We start from the raw sequence: 26174 nt of genomic DNA, 5'->3' as shown, positions 1-26174 counted from the left end.
ATATCCAGGAAATTCTAAAGAAGGAATTTATAAATAAACTAGAAAATCGAATTAATTTTTCTAAATTCTTAGGCCTATAAAGTAATAATTTATTTATAAATAGAGGCTAAGTTAGGATTTATAAACTAATTAAGAAATTAGAAGAGCTTTATATCTAATAATATATATTATATTCGTATTATCTTTATAAGAAGAAATTACTAGAGATAATTTATAAATTAACTAGGCAGAGTTAGTAAACTATATCCTTAATTCTATTATCTAGTATAATAATAAAGTAATTATAGAAAGTTTTTAGAGAGAACTAGTAGCCGGAAAAGTATTAGAGAGTTATTTATAAAGCTATTTGTAGTTTTCTTAGGCCTTTTAGGAATAAGAGCCCAGAAAAAGAATTAATATAATAAGTATATATAATAATATATAGATAAGTATTAGATATTATAGATCTAGTTCCCTATTTTAAATAAAGCTTATAATTAGAATTATATAAATAATCGGAATTATATGAATTATATAAGATTATATTTCCTAATTAAGTAAAGGGCTTTATATACTTGGCTAAGTATTAGAGAATATATAAAGAAATACTTCTAGCTTTAGAAAGAAGTATTAATTAGTCTTTATTAGAATTAATTCTTAGAATTAATTATAATTATAATATATAATAGAAATAGAAATTAGACTAAAATTAAAATCGAGAAATAAAATCGAAATTATATATTATAACTTGAATTATTTAGATTTAAAACTTTTTCGAGATTTTTTTCTTTTTTTTTAGCTTTGAATTATTAAAATAAAAATAATTTAATTACATTTTTTAGGCTTTAAATCTTATATTTATAATAAGAAATAAAAGTAATAATAATAATAATATATATTATTTTAAAGACATTATTTTATTTATAAATAGTTATTTTAATAATAATCAATAATTAATAATTAATTAATAATATAATATTTTAATATATTTTAATTAATAATTAGACTAAAATAAATAAATACTTGATTTAAATAATAATTTACTAAAAGTTATTTATTTTATTTTATTTTATTTTAAACTAGCCTAATAAATTAAAATAATATTATTTTAGTATAAATATAAAGTTAGAAGCTAGTTATAATACTTGAGAATACTATTAAAGGTTAGTATATATTAGGGTAAATAACTGTATTATTTCCAAGCTCGTTACGCTCCCGATATGCTGGAATATCGCGAACTAAGCCCCAGAAAGTCATCCCCCGTAACTCCAAGTACATCTCTCTTTCCTTCCGTTCCTTAGCCGCGGGAATCTCCGGCTCTCTATCCCTGAAACGTCTCTCGTCAATATATAAATCCTCGTACACCTTGTTTTTCTTCCAGCGTTCCTCCCTCCGCAAAAGCGCCTCTTCCTCTTTCTCAATCTCCTCCTCAGTAGTCAGTAACAGAGTACGACCTTCTTGCTCTATAGCCCATTCATTATATTTTACAATAACAGTGTCTCGATCCTTCTTCAACAACTTCTTATCACTTCTCATCCATGGTACATCGTTAACAGGAAGCTCAAAAACTCGTTCAGAGCCTTTTTGCCACAACCTTTGCAATTTCTCTTCATTCGAATGACATAAAATCTAGTATCGGTCTTCCAGAAAGCTGGGATTTCATCGAGGGTAGTGCAGCCGCACTTGTCGCAACTAACTTCGACGGTCTTGCTATTCGGAAAGAGTAGGTAGGCATCACTTTCCGCAGTTCTCTCTGTCCCACGGTGTTTTCATTGCTTCTTCAGAGCACTGGAATCGCTACTTGGTAATTGGCGTTTCCTAGATAACTGTCAATACTAACGTAACTATAGATAGTTGAACCTTTTGCAAGCAAGAGACTTAAAGAAATACAAGAAGAGAAACAGGGGCTTTTGGAAAGAAGCCTCCAAACAACATACAATTTGTAACGAGCAAGACGAAAACAAATAAACTAGATTAAATCGAAGCGAAATGAATATTTCGCCAAATGCCAATACTCTGCAATAATGCCAACTAATATTAAAAATCAAATTTACTTACGGGAATTCAGTGCCATTGGCTGCCCGATCTGCCTTCCTCTGCATTCTGTCTAATGCCCTCCACTCAAAATATATCTCTTCTTTCTCCGTTCGCGTAACTCTTGCTAATTGTGCTGCTATCTTGAGCTTCTCGTCCATCTTCCTGCCCACTGATTGCACAATATTATAGAAGTAATACATGGGATGGTTAACGAAGACCAGAATCCTAGTAATGAATTGTTTGGATATGCTGAAGAATTGAATGTATAGAGACGTTTGGTTCTCATCCCAAAGCACCAACTCCTCTAGGACGTTGCGGAATTGGGCGAGGACTGCAGCTTGGTTGGGTTTTCCGAATACCAACTCGACTTTGGCATGAAGGTGGGCTCCCAGGGTGGATTCCCTGTTTCTATGGGACTTCATAACAGCTTTTGAGTATTGTTTCGACTGTTCAAAGCGTGAGTCTTCTCGCCATGGGTGTGTATCCCACCAGAAAGACTTCTCTGCTGTAAAACCAGCTACCAAGATCATATTCGTGCAGCCATTTGAGGTGTCAGCGATTTCTCCATCATAAATCTTTCGAGTTTGTTCAGTAGGGGAGTGTAAATGAATTGCTATATTAGCATGGAGTGATCCAGAATGTTTGATCATTAATCGAGAGTCACGTGCTTCAGCTCCGGTCCAAAGGAGAGATTCGGTTCGTTTGAAGTCTTCGAAAGCAGTCTCCCAAAACTCAAAAGGTATATACTCAAAAGAACAAGGAGATCTCTAAACTTTCCAAAGACAACCAAAATTGAAAACTAAGTACAAATAAGACACAACACATAAATACTCAAAGAGCTCAATTTCAATTGACTGCTATAAGATTTCAAAAAGGAATAACATCAAATACTTACAGGACGAAGCTGTTAAAGCCTCTCAAGTCTAGAGCTTGACAGAAGGTGGGATGGATCGGAAAGGTAAAGGTCGCCAAATATATGATAGGTAGATGGAGAGAGGTTGGTAGACGCTGTTAGTGACATGTTGAAGGTAATGGACCGGTCTCAGGGGCAGAGTGAAACTTGGGAGCAGTGAACAGTGACAAGTAGTAGAGAATCACACTGAGAGAGTTTATAGTAGTAAAATGAAGGTTGATATAGCTCGAGAAGTAATAGAATGATACACGGAGACATACAAAAGCCTCTGGTAGTACATGAGGCATCTAGAGAGGCGGGATGAAAGCAGAGAGTCACGGTTTGGTCACGTTCAAATAAGGTTGTTGATCGACGAAAATTAAGCGAGATTTCCCCTGAACGAGCGGTACAGCGATCGAGTGCTCTACCACAGGAAGATAGCACGCCAGCCAAGAATACATAGTTATTACCTTTAAGAAAAATCAATTATAAAATACGTCTTGCGGTTCTGCCCGACTTGATTGCTGCCTAGGATCTCCCTTCGGCTGCTTTGCTAGCTGAAGCGGTGAGCCCCCTTTTTGTTGCTCTAGCCGAGCAAGACCAGCAGCAACAACTCTCAATCCACCGCCTCCCAAGTACTTAGGAAGGTGCTCAGTGGAGCAGCGGCGCAAATTATAATAGCGCGGCTAGATAGGATTCTTAATGCCCCGGATACCTCACCGAGCGAATATTGGTGATGTGCAGAGAAGATATTGGCATTGCGGGACTACTGGCAACAATGCCCCTTGGGCCTCAAGAAACAACTGCATAATGGCGGGAGATAATCGAATAGCCGTATCGCTCGGAATATCAACAAAATCATTGCACTAAGGTCCAGTGATCGTGAGCGCAACCATGGTTCCCCTCTTTCACCGTTAATGCCGGAAGCACATTCGAGCGGAATGCTTTCGAAGGATTTCTCAGGCCATAACATTGGCTCGAAAAACGTGGATTTGAACACCAAAATGTGTCTGGGACTATAATGATTGACTTTTGGTGGATTTAAGCAGAATTAAGGGCAGAATCAGAAGCAAGGAGAGAAAAGAACGTGCCGCCCTAGTCGGCACGACCAGTAATAAAATCCAAGTGTCTAGACTACCGCTAGGTTTTTCAATCAAAACTCATTTGGTTGCAGAGGCTTTTCATAGCTAGAAATGTCAGGCATTTGATTTTTAGAAGACGAGAAAAGTGTTCCCCCGGAATATGGCTGGCAGAGAAAATCAAGAATGTAAGGTGGACTGACTCGATGAGGAGAAGAACTCGATCTTGGATTACAACTTGTTTGTAATACCGTCGCATATGATTTGGTAAGACTACTCATGTGAAGCGACTACTTCTGTGGTGAGGAGCCCTTTAAAATAATCGTCCCGGCGGTATAGTTTGGTGCAGGAGACGACTCTAAGTGTTCCTCTAAAAAACAGAAAATAAAAATCCTATCGGGATATGCATCTTTGGATGGGCTCGGATCTACGAAGCAAACCCCGCAATGATTAATGCATTCCTTTGGTATGGCCAACTGTTTCATGCCGATTCATCTTGCAATTGGGCACGGGGGGAGTGGCTCCAAAACTTCCGAGGTGCAGGATGTGGAGGTGCTTGATCAACTATACTTGGGACCGCCCCATGACTGGGGTTTGTGGGGTGGAGATGTGGGATGCGGGAGGATCTGAATTTGTAGGGAAGACACAAAAGTAACACTTCATTATTTGGGACGGCTAGGAATTAAGGGAATTGGTTTGAGCCACGTTTTTGGAGTGATGTATCTAATTTTTCTGTTGATCTACAAAATTTTCTATGCACGCCTAGCGACCGCTAAGCAACTTCTTCAAAGTCTACGAGCTCGGAGAAAAAACGTACCGGCAAATGAGCTATCGTAAGACGGTGAACAGTCTTACTAGCTAGGATTTCATCTACGAGTTGATGCTATACCTTCGTACTTAGAGTAGTTCTCCTCTCAGATGCTCGTTATCCTTCTCCTCACTCTTTCCCCCGATTTTGGTGGTAAGCACGTCACTCGGTAGGACGGCTTCTCGTGCTTGTCTCGATTCGAGATTTGTTACCGTGAACGCGAAACGCTGGTGTAGAGTAGAGGGTGCACGTCGGGCCTGTTGACCTTTAAGCAGCTTAGATCCCGATTCCTACGAAGGCAATTTTAGAGAAAAGAAACACTGAACAAGAGAGCAGATCCCGCAATTGACCCGTTTTATTTTTATAAAAAAAGTTTCGGCTATTAATTAAGTAATGTTTTTCCTATGAGCGCTATGTCTTCCTTAAACGATCGAGAAACATCACCCAAAAAAAATAAAAATTCGCTGGAAATTTGAAGACGGGGCCTAATCCTGATAATTGTTTAGTTGCGTATTTGCCTCAAGAATATCGGGTAAACCTACCGGGATGCAAGTGGGTTAATTATAAGTATTATGAAATAAAGACGTAGTATTTCCATAACCATGTCTTTTCCTTCTCTCCTTCTCTCCTTCTCTCCTTCTCTCCTTCTCTCCTTCTCTCCTTCTCTCCTTCTCTCCTTCTCTCCTTCTCTCCTTTGGATCGCCTTACCCAAGAAAATCAATGAGATCATGAAATAGCAAGCCTGGCCGGGCTTGCCACTTAGTCACCTAAGGTTGAGGTAACACTTGCTTCATCTCTCAGTTCCGAATCTTATTTTCCTATACTCGACGGCAGCACCTTCCCACTCCCGAGCTTCCTTTGAGCTTCTACCTTCCTTGCGTGTATGAGAGAAGATTCAGTTAATAACAGTAGACAGACGGGTTGGTTCGTTGGTATTGGCTAGTTTCGACATGGAAATGCTGTCTTAGGAGTCATTCGTCTGGGAGCATCCGTTATTTGCGATGTTCTTGATGTGTATTCCGAGATCTGATGTTTTAAAAGACATTGACTTCTTAGCAAGTAATTTAATGCAGAAAAGGGCGTTGACTCGTTGCCAAGTGGCTTGCTGTTTCCCAAACAATTTGCTGTCTTGGGTCGGGACTGTTAGAAGGTGGTCTTAAACAAAATCCTCCTCCCCAGCTAGCCTTGTTCTCGGACTCGACACATCCTTGATAATTACACATCTGTAACTATATGTATGGAGTTGGATATAACATTCTAGATAGGCGTTGGAATTTGGATAGCATAGAGCTGGTCCGCTAGAAGTCAACTGTGGATGTAGCAGTGGACTGTGAAAAGGGTAAGATTTGAGCCGCTCCTCAGTGCTTAAAAAGCTTAACTAAGAGGATTTCCCGATAGCATATGGCAATCCAGCTAGATTTAAGAGTATCACGACAGAGTTAGTAATGCAAGCTTGCAAGAGAGAGTTTCAGGACGTTTATCGGGTTTCGTGGGCATCAAACGCCACCCCTTCCTATCCTAGCCTAGCGTCCCTCCATTTCCCGAGTATCGTTGCCGACCAAATTTTGCACGCATAATAAATACTTAAATAAGCTCATCGATTCACAAAACATCGCTTATGGCCTGATAGTGTACGTGCAACATCAGCTCTAATTGTTGCATTAATTACTAATGCAACCTAGTCAGTGGTAGAATTCTTGCTTGTAAGAAGCTCCGCTCGGTTTGTGATTTCTTGTACTGAACACTAACAAAACTACTTTAGTGGGTAAACTTGTTTATCTTGTAAGAGGTCTCCGGTTGTAAGTAATTGATCAGCTCTTTATTCACAACACATCTAATTATCCTCAAGCGATCCCGGATTAGGCCCCGAAAAGAACCCAAATTTTTTTTTCCTTCTCGGATTTTCCTTTCCCATCCCTTATTTTGGACAATTTCCCTATATCTTGATTCCTCTGTTAGGTTTTTTTGTGCATGCCCTCGCTAGACGCTCGCTAATTCTTCCAAGCTATGCCCTATATTATAGAAATTAATGAGTGAACTAGCCACCCCATTCGAGAAAGGGACGTTTTGTAGATTATTGCCTTCTAGACTCGCAATCATTCGCGAAGGTTGCACCTCCCTATGAAGTAGAAGCTCCGGATTTGTTCCATGGGTAGTATAATGTGCTAGAACGTTCACGCTCAAGTCGTCATGATCAGATACTCTTCGACCGGCCTCGCCCAGCCTATGCAATAGCCCTTTCGTGAAGAAAAAAAGAGTCCACACACCACGAACGTATCATTTTCACTGGAAAATTAAATTTCAACCTTGTTAAAGGAGTTCTCAAGCTACAAAAGCCCTCGAGGGTGGTTGCAATGTGCGGCAGCTTTCCGGGCGACGCAGCGAAAATCTGCCAACCTGCTCGTGCCTTGCATCCCAAGGCACACCCGTTCGGTATTGTAGATCCACTCAATTAACTGTTGCCCATTCGTTTCAGGTTGATGTGTGAGAATAGGGCCCTAGACTCCGGGAGAGGTTTGCATTTGTCTTAGCCTTTTCCTAGCTCCAAAGTCCCATCCGTTATACGGGCTTTCCTTCGAACCCTTTCATCCGTAATTAAAAGGCAATCTAGTAATTTCCTTCCAACAGGTGAACTCTATATCTACCATCCAGGGCACCTGTGAGGCCCGGTATTTCGAACATTCCATTATGTTCAATCTGCATATGCGTCGCGTGCTCTCGATGTCTATGCTCAACTTCATTAAAAATGACGAATTCTTTGGGCTCGATTTATAATAGACCGAGTCTTGTAAATCATCTCTGAGCTGAGAAGGCTTGTTTTGGGATTGTGAAACTATCTCCGCTCCAAAGGCGTCAATGAACAACGTGCTTGGCACTCGAAGTTGGAAGCTCAAATTTTTGAATAGTCTAGTATACTGAAATATCTTCATACTTGGATGCTATCCCAGGCTGGCTTATGTTACGGATCCTCTTCAATGCGAGTGCTCTTTGGGATGGGGATATTCAATCTTTCTTCGTGCGCTATCGCCTCTAGATCTCTGGGCCTGGTCTATTCCAAACGGTGAAGCACTTTATTAGATGGACCTGCTCAGGATCACAGAGCAATACTAGCATATCTTCTAGGTGCTGTAGCACACCTCGTGGGTTCACTAGTACCAAGCGTCCAAGCAAACCTGACGCTCGTGACACTTACATCAGAGCAATGATTACTGTGACACGCGAGGCGGAGTATGATATCTAGCATTTCATCTAAGGGTCACTCATCGTATTACGTATTGTTATGACGATTAAATTATTTGTTTGCTTATATGTATCTCATTGCACTTGTCTCATCTACCGTATTTTTTCCAGAGATTGACGTACAGTTGATTGCAGGGTTTGGCGGGATCTAGCAAGCACAAATCTGGGATGTCCATTGTATCAAAAATTCAGGAGGAGAAGAGCAAATTGTGTTATGCTTTAACAGCACTTCAATGTCTGTTTCTAGCGTACTCGGTCACTAAATGCCCTATAATTCTAGGTCATTGCCCCAAAAACACGATAAGACAGGGGCACTGGGTACCACACCTTTTTAGGACCTCTCCCCTGTACTTACAGGGGGTACCTCGCTAAAGAGCCCTATTAACTACTTATTACCGTAAGCGCCCAAGTGCTATCGCTGCTCCGCTAGCAGTGCTTTGATCCCTACAGTAAAGATCTTCTCATACCTTGCAAATGTTTCACAGAGCCTCTTGAGTTCTGCTTTATCAACCATCTCCGTTCAATATCGGAGACTCAGTCATAGACGTCGTACCCTGCGAAGAAGTTGGCTCCCACTAAACAGAAATAGCGGCCCTCATTTTTTTTTCAATGTTCCAAGTTTGTTGGAAACGTAACCTTACCCGAAGTGGCATTTGGCAGGGGTTGACCACCAATGTACGATAGGATCAGGCAATATTTGAAGAGGCATCGCGAGGAATATTTGAACTGTTCAATTTGACGGAGACAGTGAGATTGAGCGCCACTTGTTTCATCCACCGCAAAAATGGATGGGGAATTTGATGTAATTGGTCGCGCTTGTCGTTCAAGACACTATGGGACAAATCCAGCAGCGTTTATAAAATCTGTGAGAGATCTGAGTCGTTTGCCCCGATTACTCTCGAAGTTTTTGCACAAATCAACAAAAATGGTGGTGGATGAGAGCAGTGAATAGCACACGAGCAAGCTAGAGCCAAACAACAGTGTGAGAGGAGATATGGGTCAATTTCCCTCAAAATCTCGAAGACTAGAGCTGCGCTAGAACAGATCGGACAAAGTCTGCTAGCTCTCCAATAGCTACTTCCTGACGAAGTTGTAACCTTCGACACTGAACCTCACATAAATTCTCCGCCTTCCACCTCCTCCCGACAACGACAATTACGGGATAGCCCACCAAATCTGCATCTTGCATCTTCCAGGGAAATGACGTTTCCCGATCGTCAAGGATCAGATCCAGTTGAGAATTGCCCGGTCCAGTTGGTACTCTGCAAAGCACGTCGTAGACTTTCAAGGCGGCCTCGTCCAAGCCTTTGCCTGGGACAATCACCACCTCAAATGGTGCCATAACTCGCGGCCAATTCAGACCTTTGTCATCGGCAAGGGTGTCTGCAACAGCTCCAATCATACGTGACACACCAATACCATGGCAACCCATCTGCATCGGAACCTGACTTGAAAGCGCTGCTTCGATCTTGAAGGCGCCTGAGTCATCGGCTGGTACGTTGACGGTTGCTGACAGGGGTTCGCTGTATCGTGTACCGAGATGAAAGGTGTGTCCGAGCTCTATGGCTCTTTGGACCTTTAATCTTCCATCGTAGCAACGGGGGCAAGCGTCTCTATCAGCAATGCGGAGCAAGTTGAGCGGTTGGTGGGTGGACGGATCCTTGTTTATCAATACCATATCCGTCTCAAGCGGCAAAAATTCCATTGACTTCGGCCAGACTGGTAAATGGGAATCTGTTGTGATGATACTCGACTGGGCATATTCGGGTAGACGACAATCAACCAGGTTTAGGAGTGTAGTTCGAGCGACTTTGGCGCTTCCATTCCTACGAGAACCGCCAATGAAGGTTTCCCATAACAAAATTGGGTCTTCAACAGAGGCGTCTAAGTCCGGGAATACTGCTTTAACAGCATGGACGTTGACTTCTGGAATGGTTGATGTAGCCAGATCAGATGTGGCTGGCGATGGATACCAAACATTGACAAGTGTGCGCCTGTCTCGAGATATACCCCGCCAAACAAGTATCTTCACCTCCGGCTGATTGAGGTCTCCATTCGTCGATCCGGATCCGCTACCAACAGTCCTGCTGCCCGGGTCTGGAACTGGGCTCTCGGCAAGCTCCTCATTGGCTACATAATCACAGTTCGAGCAACTGATGACATGATCCTCTCCTTTTGAAGTGGGAAAATGAAACTCGTGGCTTAAATTGCCCCCCATATCGCCGCTGTCAGCCTCAGCCACTAGGTATGGGAGCTTCAATTCATCGAACAAGCGAGCATATGTCTTACGGACTTGGTCGTATGTCGCAAGAGCCGTGGATGGACTCAGGTCAAACGTGTATAGATCTTTCATAATGAATTCTCGAGAACGAAGGAGTCCATGTCTGGGCCTCCGTTCATCACGATACTTTCGAGCTGCTTATGGTGAGCACAATGGCAGGAAAATCGACGGCAAACCAACATATTTGATAAAGACGAATCGGGAGCTCTTTGTAGGATTTCACAGTACTTGATACTAGGGAAGTAATCTCCTCTTCGTGTGTGGGGGAGAGGAGATATTGCACATCCTTCCTGTCCCTGAACCGAAACAGCTAGTTTGAAGTCAGAATTGACATGCAATTGAAGAGAACAAATCACCTCAGAACCAGCCTTTTCCAATCTACCACTCTTTGACCATATTTCTTCAGATGAAATAGAAGATAGAGCCAATTTGGAGGCGCCTTATAATAATTAGCTTAGGCGATTTGGGAGCAGAGATGCTCTCACCCAGTTGGTACATGTACTTGTCGATCAAGGCTTCCAGCTTATCTTGGACTCTGCGACCCAAAGGTAGCATATGAAAGACACCAGAATGCGCCTAACAAGTTAACGGCAGGCCGGACTCGGTGGTCATTAACTAACCTGTCGAAGGAAACCAGCTCGAACGAGTTTCACGTGAGGATCTGACACTGGCATCAGCTTACGTCCGACAATCTAGGACTTCACAACCTTCAGCCGAAGACGGAGCAATCCCCCCAGTGGGGACCCATATCCTAGATAGTCGAGCTCTGCCATCAACCTTTAAAATATCAGCTATGATTGCCATACCACGTGACCACGTGACCTACTGTTGCTTCACAGGCTGCATGACTGGAAGAGTTGCGGACAAAAGCACGACTGCGACATGTGATATGTGCAAAGCTCCAATTCAGGAAGCTCCGAGGGAGTTGCCGTGCTGCTTCTCTGGCTTTCATATAGGGGTTGGATGTCAAGGGTCTCATTTTGAGGAGGTGAAAAATTTGAGAGGTCCCCGGCCAATGTATCGTAAAAAGACTCCACTTGTAGTCAAAAACCCCCGACTCTCTGCCATCTCGACAGCGGGCTGAACATTTTGCTTCGCCTTGATAGTGAAAGAAAGAGTGTGATGAACCTTGACGTCTCTGGTTCGAGGAGACACAAGTTAAGCGAGCACGCCAAAACCTTATTTTTTTTGATCTCTTATCGGGAAGAAAAATCCTCGTTTTCTTCAACCATACCGGTCTTCAGAGTCGGATGCATTTTCTCTGCAGCGATCATGGCGCGGCGGAAGACCAATCTAGCAAAAGCGGCCAATGGTGGAACCATCCTCTCATTCGATGAGAATGCACTATCGACATTGACTGCTCAGATTGGGAAAGGATTCGATGCTGGGAAATCGGAGCAAGCAGGAGAGACCAACCGAGGACAAAAAGGGAGCAGTGGGACCAAACACCGGACGCCTGTGACAGCACAATCGAAGACAAAGCCCGGGGCAATCGCCAGAGGCACGAAAAGGGATATTCGTGGCAATGCAAAAGTAGCTGGGAGTGAGCCATCCACGAAGCATAAAAATGGAAATGGAATCGGCAACCGAGCTGTCTTATTGAAGGAGATATTGGCGCTTGGGGGAACCGAAGAAGACTTGGACCTTGTGGCAGATGCTACGTCGGACGAAGAAGACAGCGATTCGAATGCAGCTCTTCCCGACAAGTCCTTTCGGAAAGAGCTTGCAAGCTTTGTTGCTGGGCTTGGTATTGAGGGAGAGCTTCACGAAGTTGGTGGCGATGATAGCGACAAAGAAGATATGGGTGACGATTGGGAGAACGCTTCAGATGTGAACAGCTCGACTGGTTCTGAGGGTGGAGAAGATGTTGAGTCAACGTCAACTGCTCTTCCCAAGCCTCCCTTAGAAGATCCCAAGCGATTAGTCAGTACTACTCCTGTAGGAGCTACTGGCCTGACTGATTCCCAATAGATTTTTGAGGCACGACCTGACTGGCATGCTACCCCTTTACCCCCTCTTCCGAATCCGGAAGGTGTCGAGCCTGCCAGCTATCGTGATGCTATTCTTAATCTGAAAGATTACGCCTTGTCTCTTCTTGAAGCCGACGGGAACCTTTATACTTCCAAGCACCTCTCATCGTCTTCGTCACATCGATTTCTCTCTACTATCATGTCGTCGGGTACTCTTTCTGACAGAGTTTCTGCGTTGACTTTGGTTGTCCAAGAGTCCCCGGTGCATACCATCAAATCATTCGAAAGCCTCCTGACACTGGCCAAGAAAAGAAGCCGTGGACAAGCCGTGTCTGCCTTGGGTGCATTAAAGGATTTGCTGGGAGTAGGAGTTGTTCTCCCAGCCGATAGACGTCTCCGAGCCTTTGCAACGCAACCAGGTCTTCTTGGTACATTACAGGAGAGCTCAACTGCAACCTGGAAGCTGGGACAGAAACTTCCGGGAGCAATATCAAAAGCGCATCTGATTTCATGGGCCTTTGAGGATTGGCTGAAGGAGTCTTATTTTGATATGTTGAAAGTCCTTGAGGGCTGGTGCAACGACGAGGTTGAATATGCTCGTTCAAGGGCAGTAACTTATGTGTACGAGTTGTTGAAGGAGAAGCCTGAGCAGGAGGCTAATCTGCTTCGTTTACTGGTTAATAAACTCGGAGATCCCGACAAAAAAATCGCTTCTCGGTCGTCATATCTCTTGCTCCAACTACAAACGTCCCACCCATTAATGAAATCTATCATTATTCGGTCAATAGAGAGCGAACTTCTTCTACGGCCCGGCCAGAGCTCTCACGCAAGATATTACGCTATTAACACTCTGAATCAGACCATTTTGAACGGCAAGGAGGAAGAAGTTGCACAAAAACTTCTAGGTATCTACTTCAACCAATTCGTGTCCCTCTTGAAGAAGCCCGAACCTCCAACAATACCAGCAGGGCCTGTCATCAACCATAAGGGCCAAGTTCAAGGCGGAGGTGCTCCTATGGGGAAGAAAGCAAAGGCCAAAGCTGCGAAAGAGATGGAGGCAAAGGCGGCAAATGAGGATACGACGGAGAAGATGATATCAGCAGTTTTGACTGGTGTCAACCGAGCATTTCCCTTTTCCAAAACAGATGACCTCACGTAAGCCTCAGTCCTTAGGACGTGAAGAACTCTCTGACCATTTCGTCTAGCCTCGAAAAGCATATGGATACCCTATTCAGAATCACACATTCCTCAAACTTCAACACTAGTATTCAGGCATTGATGTTGATAGAGCAATTGGCTACATCAAAACATGTGGCTGTTGACAGATTCTTCCGAACACTGTACGAGTCGCTGCTGGACCCTCGTCTTATCACGTCTTCTAAACATGCGCTATATCTCAATCTCCTGTATCGAGCACTGAGATCCGACCTTAACATCAAGCGTGTCAAAACGTTCGCCAAACGAATACTCCAAGTCATAACTTTACATCAGCCTCCGTTCATCTGTGGTATCCTGTATTTGTTGAGAGAACTTGAGACTACTTCCCCTGGACTCAAGTCTCTCTTGAGTGACCCCGAAGAGAATGGCGACGCTGACGAGGAAGTTTTCCGTGATGTCTTGGAGAATGGGGCCGATTTGACGCCTCGAGAGCAGCATGATGTAAACAGCCGCAAAGTTGCTTACGACGGTCGAAAACGAGACCCAGAGCATAGTAACGCGGACAAGAGTTGTTTATGGGAGTTAGTGAGTAGCATGCATCACGTGCTATTCTTTTTCTTGCTAACTTTTCCCAGATCCCTTTCCTCCACCACTTCCACCCGTCTGTCTCCCTCTTCGCTACACGCCTTTTGAGCAATGAAAAAATGCCGCCCAAACCCGACTTGGCTTCACACACTCTTTCAAATTTCCTGGACCGGTTTGTGTACAGAAACGCGAAGGCAGCCGCCGGAGGCCCTCGTGGAAGTTCAATTATGCAGCCATTGGCTGGTGGCGATAGTCGTGGGGTTCTTTTGTCGAGCAAGACTGCTAATCACGCTCAAGGCTCTGTCAACACGGAAGCATTCTGGCACAAGAAGGTGGAAGACGTCGCAGTCGATGAGGTGTTTTTCCACAAGTACTTTAGTCAGATTGGGAAAGCTAAGCAAGCCCTGGGGAAAAAGAAGGGTGGGCAAACAGCTACTGCGGGCTCGGAGGATGAAAATGAAGAGAACGAAGATGAGATTTGGAAGGCCCTGGTTGACTCAAGGCCGGAGGTAGAAGGAAATTCTGATGATGAATCCGAACTGGAGATGATGGATCTGGATGAGTCCGAGGCGGAATCTTCTGCCGGTGGGTTTGAAATGGGTAGTGATGACGAAAATGCCCGGAATTTCGAACATTCCGAAATGGGAGGATCGGACGGATTTGAGGTCGGAGGTCTCTTCGATGACGAGGACGATTCGGGGTCGGAAATCGAGCAGCTGTTTGCACTTGAGACTGGACAGGCAGAGGAACCACAGCAAGGCGAAGATACGAGCAAGCAAAGGCGGAAGAAGCTGAAAAGTCTCCCAACATTCGCTTCCGTGGAAGACTACGCTGGGATGCTGGATAATGACGAGGATGAGGATCTGTAATTAGTAAACAGTGGGCCACACAAAAAGACATGCACAAGTGCAAGAGTTTCCGGAATCAAAATTGTGCTATTAGCATCGTGAAAGAACACCCTGATGTCCGAACTCAAGCCCTGAAAAAAGCGTGACCCAATTGACTCCCTTCCCAAAACCCAAAGTCAGAGGCCATGTCAAGACGCTTCAATTATGTATCAAACCACTCGAGAGGATCGCTCTGGAAGAAGATAGCCTTGAAGGTCTTGGTCTCATCTTCGTTCTCAATCTCCTCCATATGAATGCAATGAAGCTTTGCGGTCTCTGCTTCACCGGGAATAAACGCTCTAAACATGAAGTAGCAATCGCCAGCCCTGGATGTTATGTCAGTTGGGGAAAAGGGAAAGTGGATAATGGGGATTTTACTTCTCGGGATAGGCATGGGAGGGGTCAGAGTCTGGCAGAAGGATTTTCCCGAAAAGGTGAATGCCATATGCTGATTCTGCAACTCGAACCTCCTTCAAATCATCGGCTAGATTTGAGTTAGCAATCTGCACAAGGTGCCAAATAAAGTAACGGGGAAAGCCTCAGAACGAATGCATGAAGCCCCCGAGGGATTTTCAGGAGAATTATCTTGGAATATGCATAGCTCCTAGGCTAAGAGGATTGTACACATAGCTTGGCAGACATTGTGGGAGGATATTTAATGATTGAAAAGAAAGAGGGGGAAATGTTCCGGAAACCGTGCATACCAGAGAAATTGGTCAACTGCTTGTCCGAGAGATTGTGGACCGCAGCGAAGTATGCAGGCTCGTGCTTGTTCGTGTCATGGCGGAGGTGTTGAAGCATCTTCTTCAAATCAAGTTCAATTTCGTTGAAGGCCTTGATGGCATCAACCCTGCGCATGATATCAGTGCCCGGGCCACCGTGAACGCGATATTCCAGCTTACTTGGGGGGATGGGGAGGTCCCAACTTGACGGTGTCAGCGGTGGCCATGACGGATGGTTCGCGATGTTGTAACTGGAAGGTCGCTGGTAGATTTGCTACTGGTTGGTGGGTTTGCGATGCGGAGTTGAATGTTGTACAATTTGTGAGTGGCGTGGATGAGATCACACAGATCAACGAGGGCAGAGGCAGCCTTTATATGCAGGGCAGGTCTTTGCCCAGTCCATGCGTTTCAACCTATGTTCCAATCCATTGGACACCCGTGTGGAAAGAGCCACCGCTGCTCAGGAGATCATTCCACCAAGGCAGCCTGCTGGATGCGAATCTGATTATTGTACCAGTAATTGGCAGGAAGGTGAAGGTGGCATGATTTCCGCAGCCTGTGGTTCATGTTCACCCAAGAAAGCCGTGCCCAGCGAGCCACAATGTTGCAGGGGAGAGGGGAAAAGTACAAGCACAGTACATTACATTACATTACATTATTCAAGTGCAGCACTCTAGTTTCTAGCTTCGAAGTACTTAGTACAGGTTACAGACACAGGGATTGAGGTGGGTATGGGGAGGGGATGATGATGCTCGATGGCCAAGCGTTTGGGAAGCTGAGATGACGTAGCGGGCGGTCGATCTGGACCTGCATCTGCATCCCGGGTGCGTACTTATCCGATGGATAATGCAGCCCCTTTCCCGCCCCGCTCCGCCCCGGTATCGATCCATCAGCAACCGAGGCTGAACCGTGCAACCGTGCAACCGTACACCACAACCACACTCACACCCAGGCCCGCTCAATGCTACCGGCATGGCCCCCCCTTTCACTACTGCCACGATGAGATAGCATTATTGGTACGGCCGTTCTCTCCAATCATGTCCGTCGCAGCCCAGATTGGCAGGCTCCGTGCCGTTGCCGGCGGTGATGCCAAATTTCTAAGCTCCGGAATCCGTCAGCACCCCCGTTTCTTCCCCCTTAACCACACAAGCTATTTTCGAAGCTACTCCCCTCTCCGAACCTCCCTAGGTGAGTTGGACTGGGAAACCCCCATATCAAATGCTGATTTTTCTTGCAGGCGCCTTCCCCCATTCCCCACCTAAACGATCACTCTTCAGACGTGCAGCTGGTGTCCTTGCAATAGCCTTCCTCTTCACAAGTGCAGGATTTGCCATGGCAACAACTCCAGTCATCCAAGCCGCCAATGGCTATCTGAACCCCCCCTCCGACGAAGAGACATTGTCAATGTTTACGCCCCAAGACGCTATTGCCCGAGAGATCGAGGAATTTATACAGAATCATGCTGTCTCGGTTGAAATGCGTTCGAAGCCAGAATATTCAGAGTCAAGGCCACACCTGAAGATTCCAGAATCTCAGAGGAATCACAATCTTACAGGGGGCACACTTATGGGCCCCGGCAAGGTCGCCGTACCGCCCTTCGTCTGGAGCGAGAGGGGCGGAAAATCTCTTGTGTCCATTTCCTATCTAGGGGCAGACCTATGTGGTCACCCTGGCATCGTCCATGGTGGACTTCTTGCTACTCTGCTAGACGAGGGGCTGGCAAGGTGCTGCTTTGCGGCTCTCCCAAACAAAGTCGGAATGACTGCAAATCTCAACATCAACTACCGAAGTCCTGCCCTAGCAGATGCGTTTGTGGTTCTCAGAGCTAAAACCACCAAGGTCGATGGACGAAAAGCCTGGGTCGAGGGTCACATTGAAACGCTGGTAGGGGAGGGAGAGAAACCCGTTGTCTTGGTTGAGGCGTCAGCATTATTTATTGAGCCAAGGCAAGCCGCAGTAAGTGGTTACTTCATTCTCCTCTTATGGCATCCTGCAAGTACTTATATTTTAATAGAAGATGGCAAGAGTCTATCCAGTTCAATAAATGGGCTCGGAAAGTTCACTTTGCCAATGAAAGAAAGATGCATTCTCAAGAGCTCTATTGAGAGCACGAGTGATTTATACCTGCAGCATTAAATGGAGTTATAGAGATGGCTTAGAATCGGCAGTCTTTCAAAAGAGCAGATAATGGGCACAATTCAAGGGAACCACTTGCACAATTCCGTAGTCTTATAGATAAAGGTATTGATCAAGAAAGAGCGCACTCTGCAATTACCAGCACAGCCCTGCTGTACCTAGGGACATATTATCACGTGTTAGATTTCTATGAATCCTGACTACAAGTGACATTTCTCGATTTGAGGGTGGAGAATTCAAGCTTGACCCTCTTCACGTGACTACACCCCTTGTCAGTGCTGGATGATGCAATGCAAAGCTGTTATCAGATCGGCCAGACAGATTTTTTATAGTCGAGTTTGTTTACCCGTGACAACTGGCAATTTCCCACGTTCAATTGAGCCAGAACCTCACCAAAATATACACTTGTCTTATCAAAATACTTTAGGACCTATAAAAAGCAAAACAGGGCCGGCTTTGAGTTTTACAGCCAACAATGGCAACGTGAGTACCCCGCTGACCCCGCAATGACTTTTGGAAAAATTAACCAAAGACTATGAAGAAACATCACCTGGCATCCGTCCCTTTCACGACATGAGCGCAATGAGTTACGAAAGCAGCGAGGCTTCACCATCTGGCTCACAGGCTTGTCTGCATCTGGAAAGTCTACTGTTGCGACCGCGCTCGAGCAACATCTTCTGCACCTAGGATTCGCAGCATACCGTTTGGATGGAGACAATGTGCGATTTGGTCTGAACAAGGATTTGGGCTTTTCGGAGAAAGATCGAAATGAGAACATCAGGAGAATTGCAGAGGTCAGTGCTTTGTCTGCTTTTGGAGAACTTGCTAATGAAGTTAATCTGCAGGTTGCCAAACTCTTCGCCGATTCTTCCACGATCGCAATCACATCTTTCATCTCGCCATATAAAGCTGACAGGAAGATTGCACGGGATTTGCATGCAACCGCGAGTCAAGGGGGAGATGATTCAATACCGTTCATCGAGGCATATGTTGATATTCCACTCGAAGTTGCTGAGCAGCGGGATCCAAAGGGTCTCTACAAGAAAGCGAGAGCAGGAGAGATTTCCAACTTCACAGGAATTTCTGCACCGTATGAGGCTCCCGAGATACCGGAGATTCACTTGAGAACAGATCAGCTGTCGGTGGAGGAGAGTGTTGCTAAGATCATGGAATACTTGCACTCACAAAAGTTGCTCACCAGCAAATAGAGACCAGAAGATTATTGCCGCGCTATTCATTAGCTTCGCTCATTAAAAATTGATTGGGTGATTGAGGTCTGACACAATACTACAAGCTCCAATCCAGACGTCAACGTCGAAGTGCCCCCATCCCGGCTATCTATCTATATGATCTCAAAGTCGTAATAAACGTACGCCGTATACTCAGCGCCCTCACCACCGTGGGCTCCCACTCCAGCCGCAGCCATTTCCGATGATAATGCAGAGTCATCCTTGGTGACCTTGCCCTTCTTATCTCTACCAAAAGCATTACCCCCAAGATACGAGTATGTGGAGTCTAGAGAAGCTTTGGCTTTCTTTGCTTGCTTGGGAGTTGTCTATGGCCAGTTAGTGCAACGGACGAACTTTAGACTCGGTTCAGAATGACCTTGATCAAGGCGCTGACAAAGTCCAGGGGGAGGCCATAGCGTAATACGGTTTCCACAAACACTCGAAGAGTTAGAACGTGTATCCAGATCATAACGCTTTCACTCCATCCTGTCCGTCCAAGCCTCAAAGCTTCACCCCATATCTTCCTTTCATCTCTGCCAACTCGCTCGACCTCTTTGCGTTCTTCTTCCTTTCCTCCTTCAACATATTTATAATCTCGAGGGGTCCATTTCATCTCTCTACACTTGTGTTGAAACTCCGAGCTGTGCTTCTTGAACGTTGTAACGGCATAGAGCGTGAATTCATCATCATGTGTGACTTCGACCGATGAGCGTGGAACTACCATTGGCGATATCGTCTCGTAACTTCTAATGAAGTCTTTCTTGGCGTTATTCGGAACAACGACGAGGTGTGTTTCGAGGTATTCAGAGTCTTGGATCAACAGCGAAGGGTCGACGACCGGAGTTAGAGACTTCGTAGATAGGTTCCCACTTTCTGAAGGTCAGTATTATTCTTCAATTCCCCAATTCTCGGTTCAAGTACACACGTCTGTCTCCTCTGTAGAGTTGAGAGGTTTGTCTTCACTGTGTTGTATTGGCTGAATTTGCTTTTTACGTCGTTATCGATGCTACCAAGCTCCTGCAAGCAAGACTTTAGCAATAGGTCCATCCCAGCGGCGGCAATACCGACCTTTTGCAGGGAATCAATCAATTCGGCAAGCGGTTTGTCAGCACGATATTTAACCTTGTTCCAGGTGAAAGTCCGGAGATACTGGTCGGCAGGCTCTGGAAAGGCCATGTCAGTCTTAAGCAGGTGAGGTGGCGTGTATAAGCACAACTTCAGTGCGACTTACTGTCATTGACAGTCTTCTGCTGGGAAATCTTCTCTTCGTCGCCCTCTAGCAAGCTGCGCAGAGAATCCCCGACTTTGGCAACAACAGCTTCGCAGGAGCTTTCCAGCTTGGCTAAGTCGTCTGCTTGCTGAACCAACGCATCGAGAGTCCCAATTTTGAACTCGGGTATTTTGAACGGTAGTACGGTGACATTATCGGAGGCTACGGTTGATTGCAAGGCGCTCAGGGCTTCGTCCTTGTCGTTGGTTTGGGAGCTGGACGTGGGTAGCGACACCAGCATGTACTTGATCTGGCTCGACATGCTTCCTTCAAAAATTACCGTTCCCGCGCGCAAGTGATGGATGTCGATGACGCTCGGGCAAGCTCCAGCAGGATTTCTCAAGGCGTTGTTGAGGAATGCATTCGAGCAGCGATTCGCAAGAACAGTTGAAGCTTGAAGCTCGAGCTCCGCTTTGGGCAAGTTCACCTCGCTGCACGTGATAATAGATAGGCTTTAAGATAACCACCACTCACTCGCGACAACTTCCCTCCGTTTGCACTCTCCCCAGCTCTTGTTCACTTCCTTTCGCCCTTTATGGAGCTTCAACATCCTTTAACGCTTATACTTAACAGATCCAGGCTCTCTCCAGTACTCGTACTCGCACTTGCTTAAAGAAGTACTTGAGTTTCAGCACCTAGCATTGTTTCGAGCAGATCTTGTAACGGGCTGGTAACCTCGTACCAACTCCAATTCGAGATGATTAGTCCAATCTCAGTCTTTATTGATTCCCATATTTCCAATTTGCCTCTGAGAGTCCGCAGAACCAACGTTTTTCATTTTGTTCTTGATAAATTATAAAGCTGCGTGCGACTTCCCCCTGAAATATGTTGCAGAACTCGGGAGCTCACCTGCGAGGAGCCACAAACATACCTCGAAGTGGAGATAGTATATTCTAGCAGTGCAACACAGAAGCATTCATTCCAAGCCTTTTGTTGTTTGAAACTGTGGTGTGAAAGCCCCGACGAATCTTTATGCATTCTCCCTTCTCTTAACAATCCGGCCTCCTCTCACAAGAAGAGGTTGATGGTGAGCTCTCTTTGTAAATGGATCTCCTGCCGGCAAACAGTTCTGGGGATGGTAGAAAGGTGAACGAAGACTACATTGAAAGGCTGGCAGAAGATATAGTATAGTAATTGGAATTCCCTTGTAGGCTATCCTTGGTTTCTCCTTGGTTTCTCCTTGGTTTGGAAAAGTCTCTAACAAGACCCCTTTCACCATCCGACTTTGGTGTCAATGTGCATTCATGGCTTAGAAGCAGTGGGTTTACCTCTCTACTAGTTTTGAAATTTGAACTTTCCCTGTATTCACCATGGAGTTGCGTTCCATTCACCTTATGTCCACGCAGCCATTATCATCGCCTTTCGAACCTCCTTCCAAATTCCATTACTGCTCCAGCAACTAGATCTGCTCCTGGCACGCATCATCGATGCTTTAGATGCCACGAGCGAACTGATCGAGCGAACGGAATATCATGGCCACCGTCAAGATGGCGATCTCCTCGAGAGACAGCACGTCTATCCTATATTCTGCACAGACAGTGGCCGGAAAATTCTGCCACACCTTTACCTTCTTCGACCGCATCTCTGATGAGACCCTCGATACACTCGTCGGTCTTTGTGCAGGCCGTGGTGCTTTACTTTGCATCGAACGAAAGCAGTCTGCGAAGCTTATCACGCGCCTCTCTGCTACACAGACGCCTGCCCCTATCCTCGATGATGCAACCTGGGCAGCTCAAGTCGGTGGGAGTATTGTCGGAGAGATCGAAGGTAAGCATATACTCATACCTGACCGTCATGCCTTTCTAGGAGAGCAGGGGATGGGGCTGTTTAGGAGCCGTCGTGGCTGCTCTCTATTTGTGTCCTGGGAGCAAAGACATCTCCAAGACCTCAACCCCCTCCGGACCTTCCTTCTCTTTCAGTGCTAATTCGTTGGGTATGTAGGTCACCGCAGCCACCTCACTCCGTGGGCAGAACCAAATTTTGGGGTCAAATTTCTCTACCGCCGAGCAGCAGATGAGACGGTCTCTAGCAAGGATCCGAAATATCCCATCTACCCACACGACGGCGCCCTCTATTCGGAACTGCTGAAATGGAAGACATCTAAGTTGTTTCTTCGCCCGGCAGCGCCCACAGCCAAATCAAGCCCAGACTCACTCCCCGTCTCCTCGAACCTTCCACGGACTCCACTTTCAACGCTGCCGCCCAGCGACAGCACCTCCAAGCAGATCTCCCACTTGCCAACAGCCACCGATTGCCCGCGCCGTCCAACACCCCTTATAGTCGTTACACCCATTACACCACCAACATCTCCGACTGCAGGTGAATCCTTCAGAGTTCGTGATGATATTATGGACAGGTCCAATTCTTGCCATCAACAAATCCCCACAAAGATACCGAAGCATTCACCTGCATCTTCTGCTCTTCTTTCAGTCCTTTTCTCCGAAGAGAAAGAACGGGGATTGAATCGCCGCAAGAGAGCTGGTCGCACCCAACCAAACCCGAAGTATGCCGAGGAGAATTCCGAAGTCAAGAATAGAGAAGAGACCGGTGATGATAGCGGATCTTGCATGGACTCGTTTGAGGTAGCAGCAATGCGTAGGCAACAAAACCAACGTCTTCAGAGAAAGGGTCTTGCACCTCCGACTGAATACGAGGAAAATGGTACGGAAGTCCTTTCTTGCTTGGCGTGTATATCATTAACTAATCATTGTAGTCACCGACCGCAAACCCAACAAACCACAAGCTCGACCAGTCAAGGTAGGAAGAGCTACGCGAGGTCCACGAGTTCATTTCCGAGAGCGTGAACCTCCAAGACGCAGAGCCCCGGCTCGAGCCATAGAGAACAACGCCGTATGAATGGATGCGAGACGAGGAATCGAGATGGTGGCTGATGTAGCGAGACGAGAGCATGGTTCGGCGGTTTGAGTGGGAGCCAGATTCCCGGGTGACATGACATGTCTTTGGGGGCGTGAGCATTGAGCTATAGATTCATGAGACGTGGAGAGACAACAATATTAAGGACCGCTTTCATATATGCGTCCAAGCAGTGTTTGTGTCTTACAAGAAAAATACCCAGATCCTCCCGGAGACAACAGTGGCATCTAAGCACTGTGTAGTCATCGAGAATCACATTTAATTTCAAATTCTATGTACAGTGACCAAGTCTAAATAAGCAACAATTCTACCGTCACTAAAGGCTCCCAATATTGCTCACTGGGAAGACCTAGCATTACTCACCCAGAGAAGACAAAAGCGCATCCCGCGGGTCTCTCTACACTCCGCCTCTCCCCCCATAGTTTTATTTCCGCTCCCCTCGAGTGAAATCCCTTATGGATGCTGAACTATTCACCACTGAACTGGCAAGAGTGTACGAAATGATTGCGCTTGACCTAATCGTTTGGCGCTTCCCACCCAGTTTCTCGCTTAGCATGCTTACTGGGTGAGGGTCAGCAATACGCAAAGCACAGCAATGCGCAAAACACACCAAAATCAGACCAAAGTTTGTATGGGGAACTTGTACGGACTACCCAACGATAACGCCTTTATTTTTTGCCTTTCAAATTTGACTTACGGAAAGACCTATATCTTATTATTAATTGCCACAACTTAAGTAATTATTAATTGTGTTAGGTTTTGAAGGGCGAGGCGGACGATTTTGGTGTGTCCCCACCAAAATTTGGATTTGCGCATTGCTGTGCTTTGCGTATTGCTGACCCTCACCCAGTAAGCGTGCTAAGCGAGAAACTGGGTGGGAAGCGCCGAACGATTAGTGACATCGACTATGGCACAAAGCTCGAGAGACTACACTAAAGAATGAAAATGGACTGTACTGGAATAGTGGGCAGACTCAAGGTTGATCCGCGAGATGCAGATGCAAATGAATGTGTATCGGCAAGGAAAGAGGCATCGGGAGGTAAAGGGGCGTCGAGGTCGTAAACTCACTCGCTTGCTCCGTCACTCTCAGTAACACAGGCTGCCTTCGTTCCAAAGGTATTGGCCGACCTACCCAAGAACATGTCAACGCCGAAATCCTAGACCCCTGCTGGAAGCGGATCGTCTCAAGTATCACTGTCACACAGTCGCAACAACAGAGATGGGAAAATAAGCAGACACACTTCAGGCACTGGGCAGCTGCGAGGCTGTAGCCACCCGGCACAGCGCCAAATTCAGGTGCTGGCAGCCTCTTCCGTCATGTTCCCCTCCACTCGTCTCCCTCTCAGGAATTGGGGATGATAAGTAAACATACCCAATCTTGACCTCTCGTTCCTGCAGACTCACAATGGCGGTTGACCAGCCTTGGCTCAATCGGCAAAGACAACAATCTGGCCAACTGGCTCCCGATGGGGCCCGTTTGGGAGGGAAATAGCATCCATACGCTTCTGAAGAGCCATTTATTCGAGGAGGGTATACGAGTAAAAGCGGGTGTCTAACGCAGTACCATTCGTTTAGACAGTCACCCTTTGACCCCGGAACTCCCAAAAATCGTAGACATCATCCAAGGAATTAATCACCTCATCTCGTCATTTCAGTCATTCATTACCCTTCACCCACGGCGCCGTATGCTTCGACGTAAAGCTGAACGGGCTTTTCGTCATCTCCGGGCTTCGGGGGCTCATCTTCACTGCAAATAGCCCCTCCTCCGTCTCTGTATCGTCCTTTACCACTTGTCCCCCAGCGATGGCATCGATGGAGTTGATCCTGCTGTTGTTCCGGGCATGCCCTTTCGATACGATCCTCGCCAGCCTTGGAGCTCCACCACGAAATTGCGAGAATGACGAAACAGCAATATCTCCAAGATCGGGGGACATCGGGTGGGAGTCGTCAAAGCCAGGCTGGGTTGCTTCTATAAATTGTCAGTCAGGTTTCCGTTTCTTGGTCTTGCAAAACGTACCTGAAGGTCCCAGTTCCGACGCACTGGTTCCTAGCTTCAGTCCCTTGAGCTTCTCTGACAGCCTCCCACTTCCTGGAGTCTTGGGGGTTGTGGGTGACGTGGTGTATTGCAAATCGGGTATGACCTTTGCTCCAACGCCAAAATTGTCTTCGATCCACTGCTTTTCCTGCATTGCCATTTCTAGACCGACCCCTTCCCCATTCTTCATCTCTATCTCTATCTCTTCTTGTAGAACCGAGAGTCGCTTCTTCGCCCAAACTGTGTGTAGTACCCCCTTCCGACCTTGTGTCGTAGCACTCAAACCGAGCTCTGGTGGAAATATTGCGGGCAGAGGATTTGTCTGAATCTCCTCCCCACTCCCTGCCTGCGACAACTTCACTATCCGCGGTATGCTCGCCTCAGGGGCAAGTAAGAAGTAGAGTCGGTGCAACTTCCCCTCAGCTCCATCTCTAGCTGATAGGACGGTGGTTTTGCCTTCCCAAGATACCTCCCAATCCCCCATATTGGGCAGAGAATTCGACTCGTCGTCGGACCATTCGACCATCAAAATCTTTGTTCCCTCGTTGCCTTTGCCAGACTCGAATTCGAACCGGGCGAGAGCCCTTGACGAAGATAGGGCGGGAGCTTCATCCCGGCTGCTTGCAACTGCTGCCGACACAACATCTGCTTCGAAGTTAAGTCTTGAAGGTGATGGAGCCGCCATATTCGTCGTTTTGGGAGCTACCTCGCGGGGAGCTGGGAGGGAGGGTTATGAAGCTGTGCGCGGATAGCGAGACAAACGGTCTTCGGGCGACCGGTACTGGGTGCTCGGGATAAAAGACGAAGACCCATGGGATATTGGAGGTGGATCTATATCCTCTGTAGCGCGAGTAGAGTGCTTGACGCTATCCGTCCGTCTGCTCGCACCGCGAAAAGAACGCCTGAAAATCGGACATTCGTCTTTTGTCATCATGTCCAATGAAGAACGACGTTCGTTAACGGGAGGAGTTCGTTGAGGTATCCTAATTTTA

The 26174-nt window shown here is 46.2% G+C and overlaps 8 protein-coding genes across 8 annotated transcripts; 3 read left to right on the top strand and 5 right to left on the bottom strand.

Moving 5' to 3' along the window:
* Positions 1–1143: 1143 nt before the first annotated feature.
* Positions 1144–2546, bottom strand: K444DRAFT_633529 (uncharacterized protein; the record flags this gene model as incomplete). Its single annotated transcript, XM_024883622.1, has 3 exons — positions 1144–1608; positions 1677–1689; positions 2038–2546. The coding sequence occupies 3 exons, from the start codon at positions 2544–2546 to the stop codon at positions 1144–1146; spliced, it is 987 nt and encodes a 328-aa protein (XP_024732922.1).
* A 6376-nt stretch (positions 2547–8922) lies between these two features.
* K444DRAFT_655005 (prolyl-tRNA synthetase) lies at positions 8923–11415 on the bottom strand. The gene is made up of 7 exons (XM_024885978.1): positions 11143–11415; positions 11024–11093; positions 10937–10977; positions 10802–10892; positions 10673–10755; positions 10497–10626; positions 8923–10450 (listed from the first exon to the last, which is right to left on the bottom strand). Exons 1-7 carry the CDS (start codon positions 11293–11295, stop codon positions 9060–9062), a joined length of 1959 nt encoding a protein of 652 aa, XP_024732921.1. The 5' UTR covers positions 11296–11415; the 3' UTR covers positions 8923–9059.
* A 173-nt stretch (positions 11416–11588) lies between these two features.
* Positions 11589–14898, top strand: K444DRAFT_537073 (CBF-domain-containing protein; the record flags this gene model as incomplete). The annotated part of the gene is made up of 4 exons (XM_024875434.1): positions 11589–12239; positions 12288–13441; positions 13492–14029; positions 14080–14898. 4 exons carry the CDS (start codon positions 11589–11591, stop codon positions 14896–14898), a joined length of 3162 nt encoding a protein of 1053 aa, XP_024732920.1.
* Positions 14899–15079: 181 nt separating this feature from the next.
* On the bottom strand, positions 15080–15865 carry K444DRAFT_645638 (uncharacterized protein; the record flags this gene model as incomplete). The annotated part of the gene is made up of 4 exons (XM_024885107.1): positions 15080–15242; positions 15295–15400; positions 15621–15766; positions 15819–15865. 4 exons carry the CDS (start codon positions 15863–15865, stop codon positions 15080–15082), a joined length of 462 nt encoding a protein of 153 aa, XP_024732919.1.
* A 1105-nt stretch (positions 15866–16970) lies between these two features.
* K444DRAFT_536698 (adenylylsulfate kinase) lies at positions 16971–18982 on the top strand (the record flags this gene model as incomplete). Its single annotated transcript, XM_024875401.1, has 4 exons — positions 16971–17598; positions 18107–18122; positions 18316–18568; positions 18620–18982. 4 exons carry the CDS (start codon positions 16971–16973, stop codon positions 18980–18982), a joined length of 1260 nt encoding a protein of 419 aa, XP_024732918.1.
* A 134-nt stretch (positions 18983–19116) lies between these two features.
* On the bottom strand, positions 19117–20535 carry K444DRAFT_536991 (vacuolar ATP synthase-like protein subunit C 1; the record flags this gene model as incomplete). Its single annotated transcript, XM_024875427.1, has 5 exons — positions 19117–19329; positions 19380–19872; positions 19929–20020; positions 20072–20166; positions 20235–20535. 5 exons carry the CDS (start codon positions 20533–20535, stop codon positions 19117–19119), a joined length of 1194 nt encoding a protein of 397 aa, XP_024732917.1.
* A 1042-nt stretch (positions 20536–21577) lies between these two features.
* Positions 21578–23397, top strand: K444DRAFT_666645 (uncharacterized protein). The gene is made up of 3 exons (XM_024887199.1): positions 21578–22040; positions 22215–22934; positions 22987–23397. The coding sequence occupies exons 1-3, from the start codon at positions 21746–21748 to the stop codon at positions 23127–23129; spliced, it is 1158 nt and encodes a 385-aa protein (XP_024732916.1). The 5' UTR covers positions 21578–21745; the 3' UTR covers positions 23130–23397.
* Positions 23398–24802: 1405 nt separating this feature from the next.
* K444DRAFT_645634 (uncharacterized protein) lies at positions 24803–25867 on the bottom strand (the record flags this gene model as incomplete). Its single annotated transcript, XM_024885106.1, has 2 exons — positions 24803–25116; positions 25165–25867. 2 exons carry the CDS (start codon positions 25865–25867, stop codon positions 24803–24805), a joined length of 1017 nt encoding a protein of 338 aa, XP_024732915.1.
* Positions 25868–26174: the final 307 nt, after the last annotated feature.

The sequence above is a fragment of the Hyaloscypha bicolor genome (genome assembly GCF_002865645.1).
Source record: "Hyaloscypha bicolor E unplaced genomic scaffold K444scaffold_124, whole genome shotgun sequence".
Lineage (NCBI taxonomy): Eukaryota > Fungi > Ascomycota > Leotiomycetes > Helotiales > Hyaloscyphaceae > Hyaloscypha > Hyaloscypha bicolor.
The sequence above is the reverse complement of the archived record's forward strand: the minus strand, read 5'-3'. Positions and strand labels throughout refer to the sequence as shown.